Source organism: Mustela nigripes, chromosome 4 (assembly GCF_022355385.1).
Source record: "Mustela nigripes isolate SB6536 chromosome 4, MUSNIG.SB6536, whole genome shotgun sequence".
Classification (NCBI taxonomy): Eukaryota; Metazoa; Chordata; class Mammalia; order Carnivora; family Mustelidae; genus Mustela; species Mustela nigripes.
The window spans coordinates 69,897,456-69,914,468 of record NC_081560.1 but is presented as its reverse complement, the minus strand read 5'-3'; the positions used below and the strand labels follow the sequence as shown (position 1 = coordinate 69,914,468).

The 17,013-nt window shown below is 34.5% G+C and overlaps 1 protein-coding gene across 2 annotated transcripts in view; it reads right to left on the bottom strand.

The window, feature by feature from the left end:
• Positions 1–777: 777 nt before the first annotated feature.
• TFPI2 (tissue factor pathway inhibitor 2) overlaps positions 778–17,013 on the bottom strand; it is a 139,383-nt gene continuing 123,147 nt past the window's right edge. The window contains exon 5 of one of the 2 annotated variants that reach the window (XM_059395746.1): positions 778–873. In XM_059395746.1, the coding sequence (XP_059251729.1) occupies positions 860–873 (14 nt within the window). In that variant the 3' untranslated portion in view covers positions 778–859. Of the gene's footprint in view, positions 874–5,354; positions 5,531–17,013 lie in introns of those variants that run through there. The other variant, XM_059395743.1, reaches the window with a different exon arrangement.

Here is a 17,013-nt window from a genome sequence, read left to right as displayed (position 1 = left end):
AATTCCAATTATATATGTTAAAACTTATTCACCATGCCCCATGTGTCTGTATGCTCCTTTCAGTATTTCCTGTATATTTTTTAATTTTAATTTTAATTGGTTTAACTTCCAGTTTACTTATCCTCTTTTTTGCAGTCTAGTATGTTTCAAACTCCTATAATGAGTTATTTTTTTTCAGTTCTTAAATCTTTATTATTTTCCACAAATTTCTGTTTTCCAGTGAGATACTCTGTGCTTTCTTTCCTTTTTAAAAAACATTTTAATTGAGTGTCTGTTTATATTGTCTGTTTTTTCCCAGGTTTTTATTGACCCTGTTTCTTGGCATATCTACTAATTTTTTATTGAATCCCAGACACCATGTCTGAGAAATATTGTTGACACTCTCATTAGTGCTATTTTCCTCCAGAGAGGATATAATTTTCTTCTGGTAAGCAGAGTACAGGTAGATGAACTTGATTCATTCGAAGCTTGCTTATTTCAAGTCTGCCTTAATTCAGAGGACTTACCATCTCTGGTATCTCAAATCTAAGGAGTCCCTGCTTTTTAATGTATACTGATTTCAGTTTTTATTTTTTCAGGACTTTGAGATAAATGAAAACACTACTTAGCTTTTGAGCTCCTTTTAATAACTGCATGGTGATTTTTATTTGTAGGGGTGTCACATTTCATGCACTCAGCCTGGAAGTTAGCAAGTATTCTAATAGGAGACTATATACAGGAGCTAGGTTTAATTGCCTCTAGTTTCCTTTACTCTTGAACATTGGCCTCTCAAGTTATGACTATCTTGGTTACTCTGAAGTCCAATTTTGCCTCTTTAGCCCAGTGAGACTTCTCCAAATTCAAGACTGCTGCTCTCCGTTCAGGGTCCAAGGCCTGCAATGTGAAATAGCAAATATAGTGAGGAGAAAATAGCTACAAATATAGGGCTCAATTCACTGAGCTTTCCTTCTCTTTAGACCATTAGCCCGTCATGTGCTGGTTGCCTATACTGCTCACATATTTTTTTCAAATAGCCATTCTTTCAAATTTTATCTACCTTTTGTAGTTCTTTTTAGTGCGATACTTAATTTGATACCTGCTTCCCCATCGTAGCCAGAAGGTTGACAACAATACTTAACAGATAAGTGGATATATTAGTTATTTATATAAAAAATTACCAACTTAAATTGAAAATAAATATTAACAGCCTCAAATTGTTTCTGTGTTAGGAATATGGAAGGGGGTTAACTGGATGTTTCTGGTAAGGGTATCATGTGAGTTTATAGTTATGAAGTAATGGGGCTTCAATAATCTGCAGGCTTAAATATAGCTGAAGAATTTATTTCTAAGTGACTCACATGTATGACAAGTTGGTACTGACTTTGAACACGATACCTCATTGTCTTGCCAACTGGTAGTCCACAAAGGACTTTTTTAGTGTCCTCAAAACATGGTAGCTAACTTCTCTAAAACAAGCAATCCTAGAGAGTAAGTAATGTCATAAAAGGGAATTAGTCTCAGGAGTCACACATAGCCATTTGTACAATAACATATGGAGTTGATTAAATAAGTCAACCCTAATAAGTATGGAAGGTACAATACAATATAAATTCCAAAATCAAGGACCATTGATGACCATCTCAAAGATAGTCTAGCATAGCAGAAGGACAGAAAGAGGGAGAATGATGAAGAGTCAGAATTTAGGGAAAAGCTAAGAAATTAGCATTTCAGGAATAAAAAGAGGTTTTTTTTTTTAAAAGAAAAAACCCAAGTATTATAAACATCAGATGTACAAATAAGACAAGAACTAACAAATATGCATTAGATTAGATGTTTAGGTGCTCAGTGGTGAATTTTGCCAGAGAATAATTTCAAAGAAGTGTGAAGAAAGGAGATTTATATGGTCCAGGTAATTATAGCAAGCTTTGGAACCTGAGAGGAGCAGGATTCTAGAACTAAAGCTGTGTCATTTGCAGGTGTTGATGAAGTCCAGGCTTTGATTAGGGCAAGAAAGTAAATAGAAGTAATAGACGAGAACAGTTGAAAATCTGATTGAGTAGCTACTACTGGAGGATATTAATGAGAAGTACATTAAAGCCAGGCTGTAATAATACAAAATGAATCTCATAAATAGATCAAAACATAAATGATATGTAGCATTACCAACAAAAATTTTGGCTCAAGAAAGTCTATCGTGTTAGCAAGTTTCCAGTTGCCAAACTAGAACACTGAGGTAGACCTAATGCATTTGGGTTTGTAAGAGAAAAAAATAATAAGGACAAGGATGAATAAGAGCTAGGGAGGATGGTAACAAAGATAAATAAATCACTAACCTAGGCACAGGGTACAAAGACAAAGTCTATTTACTAAAATTGTTTTAGTCATACCAGGATTGAAATCCAAAATAATACCATTAGAGAAATTTGTTGGTCAAGAGACATTTCATCCTTATGATTTTTAGGCTTATAAGAAGCTTTTCAGGTTGCCCTGGATAACAGTTTTTTCAATGATGATGGATTTTGAGCAGGAATGATCTTTACTTCTATTTCAGTATAAGGTTTTTAAAATTTCACTTGTCAGCAGGTGCTTTTGTTTTTGTATACACTCATCCATTCATACATACATACACACATATGAAGGCACCACACAAAAATATTTGAACTAGTTAAAACATTCAACTCACTAGTACAAATAAAGGTGCAAAAACATTATACCATACTTGTTAAGTCCCAACCCATAAGAGGTAGAGGACACCAGAAATAAATGTGTTAATTGTCAACATTATTTAGTTGTTCCCCCCAAATTTTGACCATTCTGAAACTTTAGTTCTGTATTTCTTTTCACCCACTATCAATGCCCATAATCACCCTCTCATCTCCTTTATTGAACTTGCTCCTTGCTATTTTTGCTCTGTTTTGCATATATTCTCTTTGTACCTCTGAATCCACTCGCCACTCTTTTCTACCTTGCATGGTGCCCCAAGAATCTGACCAGTGTGGTTTCAATAGTTCTCTCATCTGCTTGCTGACTTCCATTTAGATTTGGTCAAAGGAAATTAACAAGAGATCAGTGAGTAGGAGGGGAGTGCTTTAGGGTATTTACTCTACTAACATCCTCTCTATTCTATGTCACTCGCTGCAAGTTGGCTGTGACCCTTACTAAAAGTCATAGGTCCTGTCAGCTAGCCCTCATCAGGTTTTAGAAACTCCCAATTCCGTTTATCATGTGAAGCTTAGAGGATGGAAACAGCTCACAGTTGGTGCTGGTGTGGGAAATTTAATTATCCAATATAGTTTCCTAAATCTTCATGCAGTTCTGTAAATAAAACTTGATTATATCACCTGGTTTGATCATGCCAACTTATTCCTTCCAGGATCCTGAAACAGAGTCTATGTTTATTGATTCTTCCAGGATATAAATTTTCCATCTTTGATTTCTTTAAAAATCCATATTTAAAAAGTAATATCCATGACTTTTCTTATGCTGTTCCTTCTATCTGACTGTCACCATATTTCTATTTCTTCAGCTCTTAGGCTTCAGCTCTTAGCTCTTAGGTGAAATGCCATCTTCTCCTAAGACCCTCCCTCCAAGGTGACTCAAGTGCACAATCCTGGTTAATAGCTGTTTTTCTGGTATAATTGTCAATTGCTTCTACTTTAATTCTTAAAAATGTACAAGTTCGGATGATAAAGTAATCACCTTACCTATGAATTCTTCAACCAGAAATAATTTCTTCCGATTCTGATCTCTATATAACTTTATTTGCATTCTTTATACAGAGCATTCTTTTTATTATGATCATGATCAGTTATGTTTATCTCTAGTCCTTTCATGACCTATATACTTTTTGAGAGCAACAACCATGTGTCTCACTGCCCTGTCCCTCTTAGCCCCTAGCACACTGGAAACTACATACGTAGAGAAAGTAACTACATATATATAATATAAATTTAAATTATATATATGTATATATATTATATATACATATATTTATTTATATTGCATACATTTAAATTATATATAGAAGCTATATATGTAGAAGCTATATATATGTATGTGTACACATATATACATGTGTGTATATATACAGAGAGAGAAAAGAATGAATAGCATGGTTCTGCCATGTATCTCATTCACAGTATTAAATATTCCAATGTAATCATTGTCTTTGAATTAAAGTTAGATGAGATAGAAATTCTAAGAAGGAAAACAGTGATCAGGCACATATTTACTTGACTTTGAGTATTGTCGACCTTCTCAGAGAAACTATGACTAGCTGAGTGCCAGGCTCGGGGAGGTAACTAGTAGCATAACAAAACAAATAGGTGAGAATAATATAAACTGAGGGATTTGCTCCAAAACAAACATGTGGCTTAGAAATGCTCCAAGGATTGTAGTGCACTAAAGGGGCTAATTTAACACAAATAAGGCACAATTACCTTTACAAAAATTTAAACTCTTTTTAGGCTCAGTATTCTGGGAACATATAAGGCTACTTTTTTTTTAATCTTTCCAATAATATGGCATACTTCTTGATGATGAGGAACATATCTCATTCACCTTTGTTCCTCTAATATTCATTTACCCCACTAACAATATATTGCTGAACTAATAATGGTGGCCTTCAAATGTAGAACTTTAATCTCAGACTAAAAGTATAATCATGTTTGTATATAATTTCATTTATATACACTTATAAACAAATTTAAATGCTAAATTATATCTCCATTTAAAATTTGGGCACGTCCCCTGGGGATAAAAATATATGTTTATAAAAAAAAATTAAAATTTGGGCACGTGTTTAATTGTAGCAATCACAGTTTAGTACGAAATTATTGTCACAGAAAAGAGTGCTTTAAATATGCTACAGATAATACAAAGTAATTCAAATCAAGCTTTTTCTCTGGCTTTTAGGCTGGGGCTGACAATACCCAGTATGAAACTGAAATTTGGAAAATGTTGAAAGAGCCCATCTCTTTCCTCAGTGGCTTGATTTGCTCACTATGTAGACATTCACTACACAGAACTATCCTCCACTTTAAACCAAGTTTTATTATTAAGAAATTAAACATGTACTCTTGAGGCTTAGTCCAACTCAATTTTAATAATATCCACCAATTTTAGAATTATAAGAGATCAATGCATTCATGAAGTTCTTCATTCCACATTGATGGCTCTCAGTGTGGTGACATGAGAGAAACAACTATGGAGCTTTTGCTTATATTACTTGCCAAGGCTCTGCTTCTGAGCTATTATCAGTAGGGTCATTTATGGTTTGAACACACATGAGAATATATGACTGAAGAGGAGCTCAACCAAGAAGATAACAGCTGTGTTGCTTGATGCCAAGATGGTGGTGATGCTTTGCTGCTTTGGACTGATCTTCCAGCCTTCCTGTTTTTTATTATCTCTCCTCTCTTTGCTACTTCTTACCATTGGCAGAAGATGTTCCGTCAACCAAAATGATGCCACTATCCTCTCCTCCTCCCTACTCTTCACTCCAGGGTGACATATCTTGGCAGGTAATTATAATTTGAACATACATGTATTCCTATATATGGAGAGATGGGAGAAAGAGTCAGAAAATAAGTAAAAGTGGCATTACAGTATTCTGTAGTTAGTATCAGTGGCCCAGAAATCTGAACAGTTCTGTTAACCATAATCCAACAATGCATATTAGGGATGAAAAGATACAGAATATAATTTAATTTATCTACACTGGCTATGGAACTAAGTAAGAACATTTCCCCTGATTCACTGTGGAGCTTCCAACTTTGGTTTAAGAGGCATATTTTTCCTGAATGAGTCTGAAAAACCACTGCTTTAGCATTGCTTAGTACTCTCAGTAGTTCTTTTATTTGAAATATGCATGATTTTTTACACTAGGCAACCTCACAAATACTACAGATTTACGATATAATAGAATATCAAATCTTTTCTGCCTTGCCAAGTTTTCAGCAGTCCTAAAGTGAACATAGATTATATTAAAACATAGAATCCTAGAGAGAGTGAGCAGTAGGTTCCACTTTACTATTAAAAAAATAAATTCTAACTGTTCTTTTATAACTGCAATAACACAATTTGCTGGCTTATGGATTGAAATGTCATATTTTACATTAGAAGGAATGTTAGGCATCATTTCAAAAAGTGTTCTTCACTGACAACTCATGAACCAGACGATCTGTTTTGGAAGAAAGGCTCTGTAATAATGCTACCATTTATATTATCTTTATAGTATATACATTTTCCTGTATATATTATACATGTATATATACATGTATACATGTTACACATATTATATATACATGTATATATAAAAATACATATTTTTTTCTTTTACTTCCTCAAATTTGAAGACATTAGAGTATAAACTATTCAAAGAAATAATCATGTCCTCAGTGACAATTATTTCAGTATCATGGAAAATTTCAATTGGTCAGCTTTATTAAAATGCTTCTTTTAGCTTCACTCAAGAATATTTGCCTCAAATCTACACCTCCAGGGTGGCCAACTTGAGATAGATTTGTTATCTTCTACATGGTCATTTTCAGTAGCAAAATTTGTAATTCAGCTACCATTAGGAGTTACTAAAAGCAGTGGAACCTAATCTGATTGTGTAGGTATGTTTAGGTGTAGGTATGTGTAGAAGTTGTCCCGTGAACAAAGATATAAAGAAACACCCTGCTGTGATTGGCATGTAGTTAGACTTTCAAAGTTGGAAGCTATTAGTAAGAGCTATCTCTTGAAGGAACTCTGACATGAGATTAGCTATTGCAGGTTCAAGTGGAAAACAGATTTTGGCAAATTGGACTTTATTTTGAATTTCACCTCAAAAAGTCTTCAGTCGGGTACTTATACTGTTTTCTTATATGCTTGATTTTAGAAACCATCATGAAGATGCTTGAAAACATCAAAAGCCTTGACTAATTTAATATTCCTTAGGAATTAATATAATAACATACTAAGTACTTAATATAAACTATGAACTTTACATGGATTATTCCATCCAATGTTATTCCTATAAAGAAAAATACTATACCATCCCATTGTATGGAAGAATACTAGAGGTTCTTTAAACTCTCTAGGTTCTATAACTTCCTAATGGTCATAGCTACAATGTGGTAGAGTGAGGATTTAGCCCAAACAGTTTGACTCTATCACCTTACACTCCAAGGCATAAAACTTTAATCCCAGTACTGTGGTACTGTGATTAAGAACTATACAGTTAAATATGGGCTTAGCCCTGATTCTGTCACTTTCCAAGGTAGTGATTGCAGGGAAACTATCCTTTAAGAGTTTCCTAATCTGCAAAATGAGGTAATAATATATATTTCATAGACTTATTGTAAAAGCTAAATAAAAATAACAAAAAGGGAGCCAGTAAAAGACTTCCGTTTCGAATTGTAGAAAGGTGTGGGGGCGGCTTCTTAAAGTTCGTACATCTCCATACATCTTTCTTAATTTTTTTCCACACATCTTTTTAAATAAAACCATAGGAATCAAAACAGGGAGCAAATAAAACTATCCATAGCTATTCCTACAGCACAATTGGGAGAGAGGTGATAATACAGTTGAGGATACCTTCAGGTAGGGAAATAAATATCTGGAGCCAGCAGAGTTGTCTCAGGATCACATAAAAACAGAAGGTCAGGTATGAAATGTGCAGAGGACAGAGTGATGGGAGTAATGGAATATAGACAACACGTTAATGTTCAAAGTGATTTCCATCCTGACTCAAGAAGTGCTAAAAACAGATCCAAGTTTGATCAGAACACTTGGCTACTAGACAGTGATCACTAAGAGGTTGAAAAGTATGCAATCCAGTTGCAGCAGTCTTGAGAAGGCATGGTTCTGATGAAGAAAGAGCACCTAGAAAAGAGAGGTATCACCTGGAGGCATGTTAAGAGGAAAATAAGAAAATGGTAGAAAGAGAGCTCTAAGGAAATAAAATATTTTTGAAAACATTAGATAAAAACAGAAAAAAGATCCCACATATCCTTTATTATAGAAGCTGCATTTTGTTGTGGAATTAGAAGATGAAGCTAGTGAAGTTAGAATTTGGTAAATTTCAGGAGGAAATTTAGTAAGCCTTGCAAATATCCTTTCATTCCCTTAGAATCACCTGCTATTGTTTGTTCAAGTTCCTCAGACATGCTTATGAACAGAATAAAGAACCCAGACTCCATTCAAATACATTATGAGAAGGAAAAAGAAGTAAATGTCAACACTTTTCATCAAATGAAGTACACATACACAAACAGTTGAGGCAGAAAATGTAATGTAGCACAACATTCCACTGTAAACAATCTAGTTGGAGGTATGAAAGAACACCATGAATTAAAGGTCATAAACTGAATAGAAGTCTTAATAGGGACTTCTGGTTTGGGCCCCCATGGAAGAACTTGGAAGTCATCACTCCTGTCCTTAGAACAAGTAAAAGCTGAACAAACTGCAAATTGATGATTATTCTTGATCTCATTAGAAAAGTGGGGTTACAAGACACAAAGCCTCTCCAAAACCTAGAGGGACAAGTGAATCCAGAGTCAGAATTGAGGAAAGCTAGTCCCTCCAAATAGTAAAATATACTCTACAGTTAAAATAATACGGATATTCCATTTCTTTTTTTAAAGTAAAGATTATCTGTGAGAGAGAGAGAGAGTGAGCAGGGAGGGAGAGGGAGATTCTTTAGAAGTCTCCACGCTAAGCTCGGAGTCACCGTGGAGCTCAGTCCTAAAGACCCTGAGATCGTGACCCGAGCTGAAACCAAGAGCCAGATGCTCAACTGACTGTACCACCCCAGCACCCCTTAATATCCTATTTCTCATATGATAAACTGATAACAGAATATCTAGTAAATAAATACTAAACTATGAGCAAATACAAAATAACTACTTGAGGGCTCTGGAAAGTGAACAAAAGCAGGTAGACTTTGGAGTATAGTTAAAATTCGGCGGAAGAAATTGCCATTTTCTTATTTTAAGAGAATGTGAGATCTAAAATGTGAGATTCTCATTTTATGACTTTGGCCTGAGAATGAGCCACAGTTGAAGAATAAAGTAGTCAGCTATAACTCATAAAATGTCTTCCATCTTTATAAGAAGAGGAGGCGGGAGACAGAACTCTGGCAACAATGAGCTCAGAGAGTGAGAAAGAAAATCGTGGAGAGGAGAAAAACTGAACCAGAAAACCCACATTCGGGGAATGAACTCTGCCTAAAATTTTGCCTTTCCCTTGGATCATACACTTGTTAAGTCAGAAGTAAAGCAGGACAGTTAGGGCTTGCAGAAGTGAATGGAGACTTGAAAATGGTCCCTACCTAAGTCAGAGGTGGTCTTTGAGCCCAAGTAAGTTATTTGCCTGCTAATAACAAAAATACCAGCACTCTTTGGAACAATGTAACAGAATTTAGGGGCTCCACAATTAACACTCACAGTGTTGTAGATACAGTTTATAATCCTTGACATATAAAGAATTATCCTAAAAGGAAAAAAGATCAATATAATGCAAATCTGAGATTACATAGGTATAGGAATTTTCAGCTGAGAACTTTGAAGTTGCTATTACAGCTACGCTCAATGAGATAAAAGAAAATATTCTCAATGAATGAGAATATATGACATTTCAGCAGAAAAATAGTATAAAAGACAAAGGGATATTTGAAATGTAACATATATACTTGAGGTAAGCAATTCACAAAGTGAACTTATCTGGAAGATGGAGATGAGAAAAGATAGTCTTCAAATTTCAATATAGACCAATAAATATTATCCAATCTGAATTAGAGAACAAAATCATGGGCAAAAAATTAACAATACTGAGGGACCTATGCAAACAGGCTATCACATAGGTAATTGTAGTCCCAGTAAGAGAAGAGGATAGGGCAGACTAAATATTTAATGACATAATGGCTAAAAATTTTTCAAATTTGGTGAAAGACATAAATTTACAGTTTTAAGAAACTTAGCAAACCCTAAACAGAAAAAAATAATACAAAGAAAATCATGCCTTACTTCTCAAATTACTGCAAATCAAAGAAAAAGAGACAAAAATGAAAACAGAAGAAATGATATGTGGATTTCAGAGAGCAAAGATTTCTCAATAGAAAGTACTGAAGGCAGAAGACACTAGAACAAGATCTTTAAAGTGTCGAGAGAGAAAAAATTGATCACCCCTAATTTTGTACCCTTCAAGACTGAAGGTGAGGTAGACTTTTCCAGACGAAGGCAAACTGAGAAAATTTATTGCAAGAATCACCTTCAAGAAATGATAAAGTAAATTTTTCAGTTTAAAAAGAAATGATATTGTGGGATTATGGACATTGGGGAGGGTATGTGCTTTGGTGAGTGCTGTTGAAGTGTGTAAACCTGGTGATTCACAGACCTGTACCCCTGGGGATAAAAATATATGTTTATAAAAAATAAAAAATTATAAAAAAAATGATATCATATGGAAAGTCAGAACTTCCAGACATAGTGAAGAACATCTGACATGTTAAATACATAAGACTGTGTGTTCCTCCTAATTTTTAAAAAATATATGTGACTACATAAAACAAAATTAAAACATTTTTTTTAAAGATTTTATTTATTTATTTGACAGAGAGAAATCACAAGTAGATGGAGAGGCAGGCAGAGAGAGAGAGAGGGAAGCAGGCTCCCTGCTGAGCAGAGAGCCCGATGCGGGACTCGATCCCAGGACCCTGAGATCATGACCTGAGCCGAAGGCAGAGGCTTAACCCACTGAGCCACCCAGGCGCCCTTAAAACATTTTCAAGTGAGGTTTATAACATATGTAGATATAATGTGGAAACTATCATAAAGGATGATATCAAGGAGAAAGAGGATAAATGAATAAATGTATAATAAATAATATATAATAATAAATGAATAAATGTATTTGCAAAGGTTTTAACTTTTGTATTAAGTGAAAATGTATTAGCTCTGTATAGATTGTGCCAAGTTAGATATGTGTACTAAAATCTGAGCAACTACTAAAAATAGCACAGAAAGGTATAGCTTAAAAAAATAGATAATTAAAATGGAATTTTAAAAAGTATTTCATAATACAAAAGTGAACATGATAGGAGAAACTGAGGAAATAACAAAGCAGAGATAACAAACTGAAAAGACAAAATGGTCATTCTATATCCAACCATATAAAAAATTACATTAAAAATTAATGGATTAAACATGCCAATTAAAGTTATTAGAGTAAAGGAAGATAATTTGGACAATACTAAAAACCACCATGACTTACTTATAGTCTTCTGTTCAACAATAGCAGAATACATCTTCAAATACAGGTAGACAGTATGCTGGGCTTTGAAACAAACTTTAATAAGTTTAGAAAGATTAAAATCTAGAGTATGTTCTTTGAAAACATTGGAATTAAATTAGAACTCAACAACAATATGATACCTAAACTATAAATGTTTGAAATAAACAATGTATGTCTTAATTATCTGTGGATAAGGGGCACCTGGGTGGCTCAGTGTGTTAAGCCCCTGCCTTTGGCTCAGGTCATGATCTCAGGGTCCTGGGATCAAGCCCTGTATCAGGCTCTCTGCTCAGCAGGGAGCCTGCTTCCCCCACCCCTCTGCCTACCTCTCTGCCTATGATCTGTCAAATAAATAAATAAAATAAAAAATCTGTGGATAATACCAAGTGATTCTAGAAAATGTTTTTAACTGAATGATAATGAAATCGCAACATAAAAAATGGTATGGAATGCAGCTAAAATAGCAAATATATTTGCTAAACATATTTTTAATTTCTGAGAACTGGAAATGTTCAGTTTATAAAATACCAGCAATAGAAGAATGAAGGATAATTCTTGGATTTCTTAATAATGGATTTGGATTTCTAAATATATACTGCCAACAATTGAATGAAGACTTTCATAAAAAGTTTTCTAGAGTTCACCCTCCATACATTTGCTTTTTCCATGTATCCAGGGTCTTTGATCCCCAAAGACTGCTTGAAAAATAATTGTCATGAATGAGATCATAACTACAAAAGATCCTCTCTGATCAACGGACATGCCTGCTCTGCTTTCTGAAGTCTTTAAACAGGCAAATTAAGGAAAAGGGGTTGATTGAAATAGAGATGCCACTTTGTTCAATCACAACTTCCCTGCTTTCCTGGTTCTTTTGAACTCTGTGCAAGCCATGTCCTTCAGTTTCCATGGTTATGGCAATATTCACTTTGTCAGTTGAAATACTTGTAAGTTTTTAAATTATCACTCCAAATCTTAACTGCCTCTAGTTCTTAGAAATAAATAATCGTGACGAACTTGGTTAATGACATTACTCCCACTCCATTTTAATATGTGCTGTCCTAATATGCTGTCTTAATACATGCCTTGGGGAAAATTCCTCAAGATTGCAGGAGAAAAGGGATGCTTACTTCCCAATTTAGTTAATTCAAGGGCAATAAGAGGTGGGGCAGAATGTTTTGATATCAATGGAAAGCAATAAACACTCTCTACTTGACACTTGAAAAAAAATTTAGGCAGGGGCATCAGACAGTATTTATATCCTTGCAGAACTCACTGATCTTCCTCAATGAAAGGACCCAGTGTGAATTCTTCTACGGCTTCAATGGTCTGAATGCAAATTTTATTTATGCCGCTGAGAAATTATCTTAACTTTTTTTTTTCCTTTCTCTATATGCTTGAGCATAGTATTCAGGTCTTGCTTACGTATCCATGCTGTTTCTTAATCCCCCTGCACAATTTTTCACTGTGTTCCAGACTTACTTAATAGCTCTCCCTCCATTTAATTTTAAAAACTCTTATTTATCCTTCAGATCTGAGCTTAAAGATCACATGTAGGAAACCTTTTCTTCTGTCTCTCATGTAAGCCCGTATCACTATCTACATTGCATAGCATCTCATTTTTGCTTACTGATTTGTTTATATCATGCAATTAGTTCATCCCTGTTATGTGTATAACCTTAATTTTTTTCACTTAATTCTGAGATAGGATGATTGAATGAATAATTCTGCTTATACCAGAAGACTCTCCTGACATGTCTTTGCCTCTGACTGTGCTTTGGCCTCCAGAATATTTCACAAAAGAATAATACTAGCCGGAATATGCTAGATTAGTACTTCTCAAACCTTTATGTGAACACAAATCTCCTTGGGATTCAGTAGCTCTGGGATGAGGCCTGAGAATCTGTATTTCTAACAAACCCCCAGGTTGTATAAAGACTTTGAGTCTGTGGATTTGGTTTGAATAACAGAGTTCTAGGCTACAGGATTAACAACAACAAAACTACACAATGGAATCTTAGTAGTTTAACACAACAAAATTTACTTTCTTTTCATGTAATGCTTAGGACATTTTCTAGGACAGTTCTTTATTCAGTCACTCAGGGATCCAGATCATTTCCATTTTGCAGCTCTTCTATCTTAATGGAGTTTCCAATGTTACCATCAAAAAAGAGATAAAGAATAAAGCAGGAGCTTTTTGCTAACTGAACTCAGAAGTGTCCCACTTACTATCATATACAGTATATAGGCCCAAGCTTGTGACTTGGACCCACTTAATTCAAGGGAATGGGGAGTGCCAAGAAATGAGACAAGAGCTGGTGTGAGTGAATGTCCACTAGTGTCACCTAAAGCAGTGGTTCCCATTCCTGGATGCATGAGAAAATTACTCAAGGAGATATTAAAAACTGTAATTCTCCAGGCTCTACCTTAAACCAAATTCTGATTTAATGAGCTTGAGCTGGAATCCAAGAATTGCTATTTTATAAACATTTCCCTGGTGAGTGATTCTAATGTGTAGCCAGGGATTGAGAACCACTGATTGAGTAGCCTGAGCTCTTCTTCTATAGGATTTCTGCGTGACAAGTACAAATAGAACAAAGACACAAAATGGGGCAGGAAAATTTGGGGCATCTTTCTGAAGAGGTGGGGTGACTGTGGATGTCTACACTTCCTTCAGAACTGAAACAAGTAGGATATATGCTCTTCCTATTTAGTATACGTTCATCCTATTTAAACTTTAGGATATCCATGTCTGGTCAAATTTTTTCATCTTAAAATAATCCAAAGCATCTTCAGAGTTTCAGTTTTTGTGACCTATACCAGTTGATAGAGAAAGCCAACCTGATGATATTTTAGGGACAGAAGAAAATGTTTATGAATGGATACTTAGTTTTTAGGAATGGATACTTAGTTTTTAGTTTTTAGGAAAAAGAATCATTACATTTCTTGATTTTTCAGGTATATATATTTTGAGATATTTCTATCAAAGAGTCAACATGTATATTCCTAGAAATGGGAATCAAATTATGCCCTTTTAGTGGGAAGTTATAATATTTTCCAAAATAGAAAAAAGCAGAAATATTTACCTAACATGAGATCAGTTTATATTACTTTGGAGAAGAAATACCAACAAACTATGAATATCTCACTAACAGAATTGGCATATTATCAGGGACTGCAAATCTCTCTAATACTAAAATGTTAAATTAATCTAGTCCAAGAGAAAGTGTAGTGATCTAATTCACTGAGCTATGGTATGTCCGTGGTAACTACAACAATGTTTAGAGCAAATGGATTGCTCTATTGCCAATTCATTTCCAATTAATAGCCAATTCCTGGTATTCTTCTATTATTTCCTGTGAGGGAAATAAAAAAGTAAGCTCTAAGTATGATCTTGGAAATTTTTCAGATCATAGTTCTATCAATCCCTTGAGTAGAGCTGACTAATACTGACATAAATAGACAGGAGATTTGCATCTATTTTGGAGTTCTCCCCCCTCATCAACTTATCAGAGCATACAACATGTATTGGTAAGGACCTACAAGATTCTATTGTTATAAACCTAAGTATCCATCAACAGATGAATGGATTAAAAAAAAAAAACCATAATGGAATATTATTTAGTCTCAAAAAAGAAGGAATTCTTTGTCATTTGTGACAAAATGGATGAACCCAGAGGACATTATGCTAAATGAAATAAGTCAGAGAAGTCAGACACAAAAAGGAAAATACTATATGATCTCACTTACATGTGGAACATAAAAAAGTAGAACTTAAAAACAGAGAAGATAGTGGTGGTTGCCAGAGACTAGAGGGTGGGAAAATGGAAAGATGTTGGTCAAAGCATAAAATTTTAGTTGTGCAGGATGAGTGAGTTCTCAAGATCTAATGTATAGCATGGTGACGGTAGTTAATAATACATCATTGTATACTTGAAATTTGCTGAGAGTTAATCTTAAGTGTTCTCACCACACACACACGAAGGTAACCATGTGAGGAGTTGGATAGGTAAATTAGCTTGATTTTGGTGATCATTTCACAATATATACATCTATCAAAACACATTATACACCTTAAATATATACAGTTTTTTGGTCAATTATATGTCATAAAGTGGGAAAAAATTCAGTTCTTATATCACTGACTTCCTATATTTTCTTGAGTAAATTTTGGTATGATTTTTGTCTGCCATCACAGCTTTTTAAAAGTGTGATTTATTTAGTAGATCAAACCTTTAAAAGAACATTTTAAAAGTTAGTTTTGAAGGGCAAGGTGGATTTTGCTCAGATATAAATGTATGTTACTTAAAGATGCTTATTCTAGAACTTTGAACAGGAAAAGTCCTTCTAAAAATAATTATTATTGTGTCAACTGATAAAACAAAGACTTGAACTGAACCAGATATACCATAGAATAGATCCTGAATCCTCTATTGGTGACAGATCTGGCTCTAAGAGACATTCTCAAGGCTTTCTAATTTAAGGGTTTTTAAATTCTCATCTGGAAAGGTCATTTTTCTAACTTCATCTTTTTAACCATTGTCTATTAAGAATTTGCCATATGCTTGGCTTATGGTGATAGATGCTAAAAACAATCAAACAAAAAACCAGATATGGTCTGTGATATTATATTGTGCTACCACAAGTTATTAGTATATGAATTTTCAAAATGCAACCCGAGTACACTTTGTTGTTATATATACTTCCTACATTATAGCACAATATGACAAATATTTACTTTGCCTCTGGCAACTATTCCTTAGAGTATTTTATATAAAATTAGAAAGAATGCTTTCCTAAATGTTTTAGGTTGTCAGTAGTAACAACTTCATGGTGCCACATGCCACATATGGTAAAATCAGATTATTAAAGTATAGCAACAATCTCATCTTGAATTTAGGATTTTGCATGTCCATCACTGGGGCTCAGGTATTACTAAGCCTATTTGAAGAAGTAGTACACCACCCCAATAGTCAGTGATATTTATTTGCTTTGGAAAGGTTGTCCTGCAGCAAAGAAGTTACCACTGATGATTATGAATGTTGGATAGTGTCTATCACTCAGACTTGGCTTTCCATCCAGCTTCCTAGTACCTCCATGTATGAGTCTTATGGAGAATAAGGAAGTTATAAATATGATGTGAACAAATTCTACCCTCCCCTCCCCCGCTGGACCCAGTTCTGTAAAACAGGGTACAAGCAGAATTCTCCTACATTGATGAGTTTGATAAAACTTTAGCAGAGAGCATGGTGCCAGTGGTGACAATGTAAGAAGTCATGATACCTGGAAAGGGTAATATGTCAAACAGAATACTGGCATAGCCCAGAAATAACCCTAGTGCGGCAATGATCAGGAACAGAGATGAGAATGCCTGGAAGAGTAGCAGTGACCCTTAGTAGAACTATGGAGCCCAGCAAAGCACTGATTATGCTTCTTCATAAGCACACATGAGACATTCTCAGTCAATCATATAAATACAGGGGAACTGGGAAGGAGGCTTTACAGAAGGTCAAAGTCATTCTGTGCATGTGAGAGTAGCCAAATCTAAACTTCCTAAATTCTTTCTGATACAAGTTTCCACTCTAGGGCTTATAGGATTTCATGCATATTGGAAAAGCAAGAAAGTAGCATTCGAGTTACACTTTTAATTTAGATCCATTCTTAGTCATCACCTATCAGAATCTAGGAAATTTTTAGCACTGATATGCAAAGTTTTCTGCTTTTATAAAACAAGGTAAATATGAAACATATTTAATCACA